General features: G+C 45.2%; 1 protein-coding gene across 1 annotated transcript in view; it reads left to right on the forward strand.

Annotated features, from left to right (window-relative positions):
- The window catches only part of CCDC30 (coiled-coil domain containing 30), a 161,038-nt gene that overhangs the window by 113,749 nt on the left and 34,015 nt on the right, over positions 1 to 13,274 (forward strand). The window contains exons 16-18 of the mRNA XM_075060183.1: positions 6,980 to 7,146; positions 7,799 to 8,048; positions 12,292 to 12,468. Coding sequence (XP_074916284.1) covers positions 6,980 to 7,146; positions 7,799 to 8,048; positions 12,292 to 12,468 — 594 coding nt within the window. The remainder of the gene's footprint in view (positions 1 to 6,979; positions 7,147 to 7,798; positions 8,049 to 12,291; positions 12,469 to 13,274) is intronic.

Consider the following 13,274-nt stretch of genomic DNA (forward strand, 5'->3'; position numbering starts at 1 on the left):
CACGTCTTTGCATGCGAATGGCTCCTATACATGCTAGATGATCGGTGGTTACTAGGATATAGGTTTGTCAAGTCTTGGGCCTTAGCACAGGGTCAGACGTGAGATGCCTTAAGTTGGTAAAAGGCTCTGACCTCATCATTCATTTATGTTTTGGCTGGTTGTATTTTGGTCAGGTAGTCGACGGGGAGCGGATTGGATTGGGTGTAGTGTGTACAAGCTGTAGTCCGAAGCTGAAGAAGGATGTGGACATTTCTTTGACTGGGACAGGCACTTATTTGGATTTAGCATCAATTGGCTGTAGGGGGGTTTATGGTTACTCGACGCACTGGTCTAACGGTAAGTCCTCTGTTTTGGCCGATTTGACACTTTTTGGCCTTACGTTAGGTCCGGCAGGATCGCTGATGGCCAAGACTTTTCCAGTGTACTAGGTAGTCTCGGAGCCGGAGTCTGAAAAATGGCCCATCATGAGGTGGCAAATGCATGAAGTCCTCCAGTCTGCTAGTAGCCATATAGAGCTTGGAGGTGGGGGTGAATTCGCAGCGAAAGGAAGTTAAATTCAATACACCCGAATGGGTGACGAAATGCTGTGTACTTTCTTGGAGGTTATCTAGCAGTCTTGCCAGAGCCCTTGGTTTAGTTCTTGTGTAGAATGAATGGGCGTCGCAATTCTCACAATAGCTCATTGGTGGTGGCATTGTATTGTCGGAAGTTACGATTTAGCTTACGGTAGTTCCACGCAGCGTATTTCCCTTGAGTTGGGTACAGAACCACTGGAGATGCATGGCTGGTAGATGAGTGGATATAACCATCATGTAGCAGTTTGATTTCCAGTTCTATAGAGTGGGATGAAGAGACCCGGTAAGGGTGGTGTTCTAATTGGTGAGCAGTACCTGTGTCAATGGAGTGGGTATGTGATTCAGTCGTCCTGGAGGTGTGAGATGGGGTGAAGTAGTGCACAGTTTGGATTTGTTGAGTGAGAGTTCAGGGTAGGTTGAGAAGGTTCCCTCTTCCATGCCACTGGTCTTTTTCCGTGTGAGTAGACTGCATCAGGCAACTCAGGTCATATCATCGTGAGACTGTAAACTGACAACTGTAGTCTGAGAATAAATGGCTTGAGAGAATAAAATGGTACTTGTGCGCGTTTTAGTGGGAATTGGGAACTAATGAGGGTAGTTACATAGTCCAGGCGCTTTGGGACCGGATGGCACCGAGTACATGATGCTTCATCTTATGGTGTGTTGCGAGTTAAGCAAGCATAACTGCGTCCCTACTTCATCTGAAGGACTAGGTCTCTATGGTATGTTTAGTCATCACAAGACCTTTTGCCTCTTCTGAGTATCCGTTTGGGTTTTCTTAGACGGAGCTAAAGAGTGTCGAGGTGCCCTTTGTAGGTTGTGCTTAAGTACAGACAGTTAGTTCTGGGAGGTGTACCCTCCCATTGTTGCTTAATCACTGTCATGGCGCCTTACCTCGTGGCATATAAAGTTGCAAAGGGTGACAAACTTAAATGGGTGAGTGGTACAGCTGTAAGCAAGAGGTTACTGCTCACACTAGGTCCGTATATGGGTATTCATTCAGAATTTGAGGATCATGGCCACCAAAGTTCATTAAACTTATCCAGCGGCATTGTTTGATGGTGGTACGGGGTGGCAACAAGTGATTCAGCCATGAGTTTCCCACGGTTTTCATGGTGCTGCAGGAAATTGATCCTGAATCTGTAAGGATATCGAGAACCTACTGGCGAAATTTGTTAGGGCTGGCACGTTTAGCTTGGTGTTGCATAGAGTACTGCTTCCGGCATCGGTAGAAAGATCACGAAAGTAGTACGTACTGCTTTCTCCTGGGCGTCTTTTCGGGAAAGGACAGAATTCCAAGCTATTGCCTGAAATGGGATCAATTATGGGAGTGGACTGGGAGGGCCTTGACAGATTTGGGGCTTTCACTCTTTGGCACCTCAAAGACGGACATACTGGGCATGTCCTTGCCATCCTCCATGGAAGCGACTATCACACCTGTTTTGGTTATGTTACCAGCATGGCCACTGGGATGATCTGGGCTAAGCTTAAGAGTCCCCGGTATTAGCTTGGAACAAACGGTTTGTGCGGCTGCATTTTCCTGGTGTCACAGAACGAATTTCTTGTATAAAGTCCTTAGTCGATAAACGGGATGGTTAGAGAGCTGAGAGGAGGTGGGGTGCTCGTGCGCAAGTTTCTGAGGTGTATCTGCTTTGCTCAGTTGGATGTTCCTTGAGGCTGGGAACCAGTTTTCTCAGACTGTGGACTTGGCTTGGTCATCTGGAGCGATGGAGGTGATGGGGTTGTTTCGTTGCTGGTGTCGTGTCGCTGGTGACTGGTGGTATTTCAGGTCTGGTGAGCTTTTGGGTAGGTTGTCTGTGCTTCTGCAGTTTGGTCGTGGGTCTGGCGTTGAGGTTGAAGATGTGGGTTGTGCTGCTGGTGGTGCTGGTGTGGTTGTGTTCAGTTCCGGGCTGGGACTGGAGGTGCTGTGGTGGCTGTTAGCCGTTGGCTTGGGATCGGGTCATACTTGTTGCGGTCTCTGGTACCAGACGGGTTCTGTGGATGGCTAGTAAGGAAATGGGTTGGAAGATTCTGGTGTTGGCTGGTGTAAATTCCACTCTCTTTGGCCGCTTCACTGGTTGGCCAAGTTTCCTAGTAGATGGGGATGGAATATTGTCATAGTGAAAGTCACATTCCTGACGTTTTTAGTATGGATAGGATTAGCTGTAGAAGTACACTTGTGACATGAAGGGGTAAATGGTAATTTGGCTTTGGTTGATGAGATTTGGGATCAGAAGGATTGGTGGATAGTGAACTTGTGCCCGTGTCTCTACTGCGGTAACCTTCTTTCCGCCACTCATAAGTTCCTTCGCTCAAGGGGATTTGAGAGGTTCTGGCTGGGGATATTTGTGATGATGGTGGTGGTAATGATTGACACCGGAGTGGGGTCTTCTGGGCAGTTGGTCTTTTTGTACCAGTTCATTATACTTATAGATATTCAGTAACGGGTCTGGGTTGAGGAGTTAGTACTGGGTGATGGTGAGGTGGAAGAATAGGGTGTCTGTGGCTTCTTGGGTTGTAGGTGGGGTTTTGGGTTAGCCCTCGGTTGTAGGGTTTATTGTCGGTTGTGGCATGGGGTTGTTCATTCCTTTACAGTAGCTTTCTTGCTTTTGCACTATCTATCTTTGGCTCAATTCCGCCTCGGTTGAGAGTTTTGGGTTATCTCCTAGGAATGTAGTGATGTATGTCTCAGGAACACCATCAAGAACTGCTCCATTTTCATGAGGAAATGAGTTTGTCAATGGATTGAACTTGGTTCTGATTCAGTGTATATGCTTCATGTAGTAGGCGTGTTTTGGGAAAATGACCTCTTGGTGTACTTTGGGTTCTGAAACGCGACGGCATGATCCGGGGTTATTCCATTCTGTATCTGGTTGGTTTGAAACAGTTATATAACGTTTCATTTGGTCCTTGGCATTTCAGCGCCACTTCTGCTAAGGGTCATGAGTGTGATCAGCTCTAGATGTATGGTCTTCAGAGATGCTGTACCATGCAGGCTTTCAAGTTTTCTAGAAGGCTCAGTGTCATCACTGCCTTGTAGTTGGGAAATTTTTGGTGGTTTGAACACATGGGACGGGGGTAGGATTTGCTGCGTTCTGATGCTTAGCCTGTTTATTCAGTTCTGCTTTCTTGTTTTTCCTCTCTATTTCACTTCTTTTTGTTGCTTTCATTCTTGCGTGTTCTCCTCTTCTTTGGAAGGCTGCATTTTGGCTGCTTCTTGTTTTTGTAGCCTTTCTCTTGTTTGTGCGTGGCTCGTTCGGCCATTTGTGTTTTGAGAAGCTCTACTGTTTGTCATTGCTTCGCTGTGCTGTTTTGGTTTCCTGACATCCTGGTTCTGTTTTTGTGTTGGGGTGCCTCTGGTGGTTATTGTGAACTGCTGGCTTCTGCTGTCCTGGAGTCGGCCTAAAAACACTCGTTTTTCTTCTTCTTGCTATCTTTGATATGTAAATTAACAAAAACAAAACCATTTATTTCCTGTGTGTTTTTGCTGGTATTGATTCCATGGAATTTAACTGTTAACAATAGCTTAATGCTCTTAATGGTCCTTTGCTAAAAATAGCAAGCCAAGCTGAGCAAGAAGAGAAACAAGAGAAAAAATTTCCTCTGACTGTTTAAACCCTTTTCTCTTCTAAAACCCTTAGCAGAGAAAAAGAAATAATTTTCTACTGGCTTCTGGATTCTTAATTCCACGTAGTACTTCCAAATTGGACTTAGCGTCCAATCTGGGTGATTAGATGATCTCCCCAAGCTTAATTACAGCTATGGATCTGATCTGTGCACATCTAATTTCAGGGTTTTGGCCTCTGGTCTCCCCAATTCCTGGAGAGACCCCGAAAGATAAGAAAGAAAAAACCAAAGCAGAAAAAGACAAATAATAAAAAACCAAAAAAAAATAAAGAGTATAAAGGTGAATAATCTACGGCAAAGGGAATACTCAACTTCCCTTCCTCCTCTCCACCAGAGTTTGGCCTCTCTGGGATTCCTTGAGAGTATTGATGTATATCTTTTAGATCACAATACCAGAAGAAGCTGTCTCTTTCCACAAGAGACAACTTCAAACACAAGGAACGAGTGATTTATCTCTCTTCCTCACAATTCTTGGTGCTGCAGAGCTTACCTGTGATGATAACCAAAGGAATTCCGGCCCTTGTTCTTAACCTACCAGAAGAGAAAAACTAAACCAAGTCTTAAAAGAAAGCTTTATATAAAAAGAAGAGAAGACATAAAGATATAACTCTGTATAGATAAATAGGCTATTGCTTAAAGAAAATTATGAATAAACAGTCTGATTCAAGATTGATCATTGAAGACATTCCAGAGTTACAATGAATACAATCAATGATCGCTATGTGCTTTTTCTTTTGTACTCACTAATTGGTAATAGAAGTAAAAAGCTTGGAGATGAAAAAAAAAAGCTTTTCTCATAGCGAGAAAACAACAGAACGAGAACAAGAAACACACCAGAAGTTCCTCCTCATTGAAAATCCGGTTTCTGATTGTCTATTGGTCCTCTGGTCAGGTGTTTGGTTCCCTTTGTTAACCCTTTACAGGTAAAAGAAACATTAACCCTTAGCTATCTATTTATGACAGAAATATTGAAGAACTATTAGGGTAATTTAGACTTTATATTGCAGATTTCCAGGTTTTCTTTAGCTGGAGTCACTAGACCAGGGATCTCAAACTCAAATCACCAGGAGGGCCACATGAGAACTGGTATATTGGCCCGAGGGCTGCATCACTGAAACTTTTTCATACAAGGATACAGAAGTATAGTCAAAAATTAAAAAAATGAAGAGTAATATAGTATGTTAGTAAAAGTTAATGTATTAACTTTTTAAAAACTATAATGCAAAGAGGGGTTTTACAGATGTTTATATTTTATTAACTATTCCTTATGTGGTCAGTAACACTGATGATGATCTACACCAGGGGTCTCAAACATGTGGCTCGTGGGTCATTTCCCTCTGTACTGCATAACCCTTTCCACCCCCCAGTCACAGCCCAAAGTCAAGAGGGAAACTGAGGCTCACCTAGGAATTATAAAAAGGTTACAGAAAATTTCCAATTCTGCACAGACACTGTCCAGTATTCCAACAGAGAGACCCTTGGGCAAAGGGGGGGGAACCTCTGGATGTCCAACACCCCTAACAGAGAGACTCCTGGGCAATGGGGGATGGTGTCCAGTGCCCCTAACTAACAATCTCTCACAGAAGTCTCAAACACGTGGCCCCACCCCTTCCCCACCTCCATTCCAACCCCTTCCCCAAATCTCTGCCTCTTCTCCGCTCTTTCCCCGCCCCCAGAAAGTTCTAAACTCTGCCAAACAGCTGGTTGGCAGCGGGAAGCGCTGGGAGGTAGGTGGAAGAGCGGGGATGCAGCGCGCTGGGGTGGGGGAGGAAAAGGAGCTTGATTGCCGGTGGAGTTGGTGCCTATGGCGGCCTGAGGCCACGCAGTAGCGTAACTAGCAGGGTTCGGTGGAAGCAGCCACTTCCCCTCAGGGCGGCCCGGCGCTGCCAGGCAGCACAGCCGGAGGAGCCGTGGGGCTGCAGCGACGCCTGGCGGCCAGTGCTACCAGCAGTTCCTGCTGTTCCAGGAGAGCCCCGCCAGCGCGGCCGCAAAGCAGAGGCTGCAGCAGAGCCCGTGCATGCTGGAGGAGAGGACGCCACAGCTCTGCGCTGCTCATGGCAGCCACCCTGAGCAGACCCATGGCCAGTCACGCCCAGCAGGAGCCTCGGCGCCGCCCGCGGCTCACCAGAATAAAACTCCCCTGAGGAGGGGAGAGCGCTTCCCCCTCCTGCCGTGGCCTGTCAGTGCCAGCAGCCCTGGGCAGAGCAGCACCCCCCGGGCTGAGCGGGCGAGCCAGGCTGCAGCTCGCTCGGACCGCGCCTGGCGGGGCTCGCTGCCTTCTTCCCCCACCCCTCAAGGGGTAGGGCCAGCGCTAAGCCTGGGCTGGTGCTGTACGCGACGAGCCCCTCCCAAGCTCTCCTGGTCCCGGGGGCAGCTCCTGCCCCCTCTGCACAGAAAGCCCCGGGGACCTCAGCCCACTCCCATCCTCGGTAACCCCTCCCCAAACTCCATACCCCGTGTACTCCTCCCATGCACCCCATGCCCCTGCCTTTCCCTCTCCTTCACCTCCCCTCGTATCTCCGTCCTCTGCCAGCCTCCCTGTACTGCCTGGGGAGGGGGTCGGAGGAGCCAGACAAGGGGGCACAGCGTGGCCGGAGGAGGAGCCAAGGGGGGGGCACCTTTTTATGTTTGCTTGCTCCCCCTGCTGTTAGACTCTGGCTACGCCACCAAGGCCACGTGTTTGAGGCCCCTGCACTAGATTTTCTTACACCTCATGAAAGATTTCTGTGAGACCATAGAAAATCAGTCTTATGACATTTACAATTCTGACTTTGCAGGTCTTGAAGCTCTCACAGGAATGTGAACAGTTAAACCAGCTTGTAGTGAAACAGAAAATAGATGAAAACTTTACAACACGTGAAACAACATATAAAGAGCTTATGACTAAAGCAAGAATATTGGAAGAACAGATCCAAATTCTGGGAGGGGAGAGAGAGCAATTACGGTAAATCTTAATAGCACCTTCTGTGTTTTCTGCATTTTGTCTTCAGTGACTAACCTAGAAATGTTCAGTTTTTTGAAAATCTTAGCACTTGTTCTTGTAAAGTGCATGAATGAGAGATGGGCAGATGCCTTTTTTTCTCCTGTGCTCAAATATTCAACTGGCTTGTACTGCAGGCTTTTGCTGAGCTCCAGTCTTCTCTGTCACACTAGTGTAAATCTGGAGTAACTGATTGATTTTAGTGTAGTTACTCCAGATTCACACCTGGGTAAGTGAGAGATTGCTCTGGCCCTTTTGGAACACTTTTATTTCGGTTCTCTTCTCAGCTTATGCAAACTTACTTTGAAATTGGTTGTAATTCACACCTTTTTGTAGGATGTACAAGTTCTGCGTGTGGACCCTCTGAAACAGAAATAAGAGTCTCCATACACAGACTCGCACCAACATAATTAAAGGAGTGAATTGTGTCAGATTTAGTTCTTCCAGTGCAAGTCTCTGGGTGAAAGTCACCCTATGTAGAATTATTAGCACAAGGCCTGTGAGCCACTTAAGAGCGTCAGTGGTGCCTAGGCGTATTGCTGATCTTTTACAATGGTGATTTTCACCCGTCGTGAGTAATTTGACTGAAGGTTTTTTTTACTATTTTTACCTGAAGTACCAAGCTATTCGAGAGCAACAAGAAAACCGAGGAGTTAGAAAAGGAGGTGAAGGGGAGCAATGAAGAAAAACAACTGTTACTGGAAGAAAATGCCCAGCTAAGACAAGACATACTGGCTACAAGGGAAGAATTTCACAGCAAGATAGAAGAGGCTGTAAGCATTAAATCTGAGATGAGCCAAGAGAACCAGCTTCTCAAACCCCAGAGCTCTGAATGTAACACAGCATTAAACATGAGCATCAAACAGGTATGAGAGCCTCTTACAGTAAGTGCCACTCCTCCATTTTGAGTGGCTTAACCAGTGTAGGGGCATAAGCTGGATAAAAAGCGGACTTGAACAGTGAAATAGTATTTATCAGCCAACAAGCCATTGCAACGTCATTGCATGCTGTGGAGAACTGATTAATTTACCTTGGTAAAATATATACACCTCTGCCCTGACATAACGCGACCTGATATAACACAAATTTGGATAAAGCAGCGCTCCGGGGAGGCGGGGCTGCACACTCTGGTGGATCAAAGCAAGTTCAATATAACGCAGTTTCATCTATAGCACTGTAAGATTTTTTGGCTCCCGAGGATAGCATTATATCGAGGTAGAGGTGTGTATAAAAAACCAAGTGATTAATCAATTTTACTTTCCCATCTTCCCAAATGAAGCTTCATAGATTAATAAATTTAAAGCTAGAAGGAAGCATTATGATCATCTGGTCTGGCCCCACATAGACAATAATTTCTACATTAAACCATAACTCTTGTTTGAGCTAGAGCATATCATTTATGCTTTAAACACTTCAAGTGATGGAGAATCGACTTCATCCCTAGGTAAGTTGTTCCAGTGGTTAGTAACCCTGACCGTTAAAAGTTTGTGTCTTGTCTAAATTTGTCTAGCTTCAGCTTTCAAACATTGGATATTGTTATGCATTTTTCTGGTAGATTAAAGAGTCATCTGCTATCAGAAATGTTTTTCTCGTATAGGTGTTTATAGGTAGTGATCAAGTCATCGCTTAACCTTCTCTTGGATAAATTCGCTAGAACAAGCTTCTTTAGTTTCTCACTATTAAGGCACATTTTTCAGATCTCAAATTATTCTTGTAGCTCTTCTCTGAACCCTTTTCAAATTTACAAAAGCCTTTTTGAGGTGGGGACACAGAATGGGACACAGCATCCAGTAATAGTCTCTGTGATGGGTTGGACCCCTCTGCCCCCCGAATCTGGGATGCCACCTGATGTGCTGGGGTTTCATTAAGGCTGCCTGCTCTACTAGCCTGGGCTCCCTCTCCCTGCTTTGCTGAATCAGGCTCTCCAGCCTCTGGCAGCGCACACACAGGTAGGGATGCACCAGCTGTAGAATCACACAGAGTCTGCCGGCAGCTCTCTATGAGAAGACTCAGCTAGGAGATTGTCCAGCACTCAAGTGCGCACCCCCTCTAGGGAGTAAACCCAAAACAATATTGTCTTGTGCTGTATAAAAAAGTCTGCACAACTCAAGCTCATGAAAATTCACCCTCTGCCTCATAGTGGAAAGAGATATGCCCAGCTGCTTGCCCCCCACCCCAGATATGAATTGCACAAACTGAGTTATGTTGTAAACAAGAAATAAGTTTATTAACTATAAAAGGTAAATGTTAAGTGATTGTAAGGGACAGCAAGCAGAACAAAGCAGATTACTGAGCAAATGAAACAAAACACACATACCAAGCTTAAGATCTTAAAGAGACTAGTAATGTCACAGCAACATCCCAGGACACCTCTCAGGAAGGAGAGAGATGTGTATCGTCAAAGTCTTATTGTTTCTTCCTAATGGCCCATCAGGGCTGATGGCCTGTTGTCTAGTAGGTGTTTCCCAAGTAGACACATAGCTGTAATTAATACATATGTAACCCTTCTGCCCCTCTGAGTTGGCAGCAACAAGGGCCGGGTTCAGTATCCAGGGGTTCTGTTTCAATAACACAATGCAAAACCGGCTCGAGCGCCCACCCAGTGACCTGGGACAATTATATACCACCCCCCCGGGCGCCTCTAGGAGGCAATACTTCCCCACTCACAAGCACGGAGTCTGAGTGTAGCAAAATTCTTTTAATAAAAGAGGGAAACAGTGCACCATTACGTTGGAGAAACATCACAAACAGGATTAGAAACATCACAAACATAAGCAAAAACCCACCTCCAAGTACGTTTGGACTTAAGACCCTTAAGGTCTTAAGTCCAATCACCCCAAAGTCCAACAACCTGAAACTCTCTGGTCAGTGCCACCCCAGAGTTCAAAAGTTTATCTGCAGAGTTTTACCCCCCCAGCCTGGGTGAAAATGGGGGGGGGGGCACACCCAGGGTGTTAAGGGACACCTTATGTGGGCCAGGGCCAACTGCTCTGCCTCTCTGTGGAGTTCTGCTGCAGCCTTCACCATGACCAGCTCCACTACACCAGCTGTGCCGCTCCTCCAGCCGACCTGTGAGCCACTCCAGCCGTCCCCGCAAACCGCTCCACTCGACTCATTGTTCCATGGGCTGCCCCAACATGCTGCAAACTGCTCCGCTCTGCCAGCCGCTTAGCGATAGACCTTCAGGCTCCCCCACTAGTTAACACAGAACTCAGTGATCTCAGCTCAGTAAGCTTAGCTCTTTTAGTGATTTCAGCTCTTAATGATTTCAGCTTGTAGTAGGGGAGCCCTGGTGCTGGTGCACCATTGGCCCAATGTGAATTCAGTTCAGCAGCCTCTAGATGGACTCCTGATGGAATCAAAATTAGCTCTACTCTTCAACAGTGGAGAGAAGAGGATGTGCAGTTGGTGTTCCACGCCCTCAAAGGGGGCCCCTACCATCAGGTACACACACGTCCCTAAGCTCTCTCATTTCAATGGGTTTTGGCACCCATATCCCTTGTGTAACAAGTGCTACTTAATTGATATTGAGACATGTCTGTCATAAAGCAGTATCATAGTTCCTCATTCACATAATCAGGGTGACAACACTTTATTCCTCCTGCCCCAATAACAAAGAAATTGGGGATCCCAGAGCTGTCAAAATAACCATCCCAGGCTGCCGTGGGCTATGCTAGGTTGAGTGGATGTGCCAGTGCAAATACCTAAAATTCCTTTCCACACTCCCCATAATTCACCACCAGATGTCAGGGTAGAGCTCATCCTGACTCTGCTTACACATATATTCCTATATGTAATATTCCTAACTTTAGATACAGAAATGATACAGGCATACAAATTGGATATTCACATTCATTAAATTATAACCTTTCCAACAATACCTTACAAGACCCATCTTGCATAAATATATCTATTATGCCATATCCATATCATAAGCATATTTCCATAAAGAATATGGGGTGTAACGTCACAGTCTCACTAATGCAGTACAGAGAAGTAATACCCTTCTCCTACTTGATATTCCCCTGTTTTTGAATCTGAGGATTGTGTTCACCCTTTTAGCTGCAGCATCACAGTGGGAGCTCATGTTCAGTTGGTTTTTGCTACGACCTCAAAGTCATTTTCAGAGTCATGACTTTCCAGGGTACATTCTTATAAGTGTGCCTTACATTCTTTGTTCTTTAATGCATGACCTTGCAGTAGTTTGTATTCAAATGCATGTTGTTCAAATGAGTCCACCTTACCAAGCAGTCCAGGTCTGTCAGTATAAAGGATCTGTTGACTGGCATTAATTATGCTACCAGCTTTTAATTCTTTTCTGATTGCATCCCATATCAGTCTTTCATGATTTTGACAAGGATTGGTGCCAGGCTAACTGGCCTTTAGTTACCCAGGTCATCCTATTTATCCTTTTCAAATATTGGCACGTTAGCTTTTTTTCAGTCTCTGGAACTCCCCCCCTACCCCATGACAAGATTTGTTAAAAATCAACATTAATAGTTCACAATGTTCCTTGCTGAATTCCTTTAATATCCAGTCTTGCAGATTTAAAAATATTTAATAGTTTCTGTTTAACATCCTCCCTTGTTACTGATGGAATAGCAAGTATTTCATTATCACTATAAGATGTGAATACATCATCCTCCTTCTTTCTGAATACAGAACAGGAAGTCAGACTAGATTATCACAGTTGTCCCTTCTGGCCTTGGAATCTATGAGCAGAAATATTTATTCAACACTTTGGCATTTTCTGCGTCATGGTTGATAATTTTACCATCCTTGTCTGGTATCGGACCTATACCTTTGCAAGAATTTTGTTTATGCTTGAAATAGTTAAAGAATCCCTTCTTATTTTTCTGAATTTGACTGGCCACAGAATTTTCATTTATACCTTTTGCTTCCCTTATCAGTTGTCTGCATTTCTTAACTGTTGATTAGTACTCATTGATAGCAGCTTCCCTGTTTTTACATTTGCTATGTATTAGTTTTTAAATTTTTTATTGCTGCCTTCACCTACCCTTTTAATCAAGACATTTTTTTCAACCAAGAATCCTTCTTTTGTGCTAATTTTTCCCCTCCTCACATGCCTCTGTTTCCTTATTAATGCAGTATTTGTCTGGAGAGAGACTCCTGCAGCAGCATCAGGAGGAAATGCAACAATTGCGACAGGATTTCCACAGAGTTCAGAATTTGTGCAGCTCGGCTGAGAAAGAGCTGAGATATGAAAGGGAGAAAAACTTGGATTTAAAGAAGCATAATATCTTGCTCCAGCAAGAAAGCACCAAGGTACGTGCACAGTGTGTGCCACAGCATTAAAAGAGACACCAGGGTACGTACACCATGTGTGCTATAGTATCCATGAGTCCCAGGGGCGTTTTTACCAGTTTGGGGACATGTGAGTGTTTCATTCCCAGCTCTTTCAGAGGCAAAAGGTGAGATTCAAGTTTTGCTCAGTTTCTTGTGGTTCAGATTCTCATGAATGCAAAGGCCTTTTACACTGCATTGGCAGTAACTTAAAATGGTAGTAAATTATTAGGGCCTCTTTTCCACTGCCAGAGTGGCATCAAGTTGCCTTAACATAAAGGAGACAGAATTTAGCCCAAAGTCTGTAGCATCCCAATTAGCGTCTAGCCTGTTTCATCTGAGGAAGTCCCAAATGAGGAGGACTGGTGGGTGCTCAGTAATTACTTCTGAGCTGGAGAGTGATAGAGGAGTTGGTGGCCTGCACCAGATCCAGCTCTGTAATAGATGTAGCTTTACCTCTTCCATGTGCTATTCAAATGCTCACTGATTCATCCTCGCAACTCCCCTGGGAGGAAGTTACATAGCTATTATCTCCACTTGTCAGATGGGCAACTTGAGGCAGAGAGGTTAAGTCTCAGGCCACGGAGGAGTAAAGGTCAGCCCTGGAACTAGAAGTTGGGATTTCTTCTTTGAGAATTGCCATCTTAGAGCCTGTGACGATGTGGTTCTGGCGGGACCTAACTGAGAGTGCCAAATCAGGACCAATTGCTCAAACAGGGCAGTCACAGCCCTAGGCTGGGGTTTTTCCACCTCTAAGGCAAACCAAACCAGCCAGACAAAAATGACTT

Source organism: Chelonoidis abingdonii, chromosome 23 (assembly GCF_003597395.2).
Source record: "Chelonoidis abingdonii isolate Lonesome George chromosome 23, CheloAbing_2.0, whole genome shotgun sequence".
Taxonomy (NCBI): domain Eukaryota; kingdom Metazoa; phylum Chordata; order Testudines; family Testudinidae; genus Chelonoidis; species Chelonoidis abingdonii.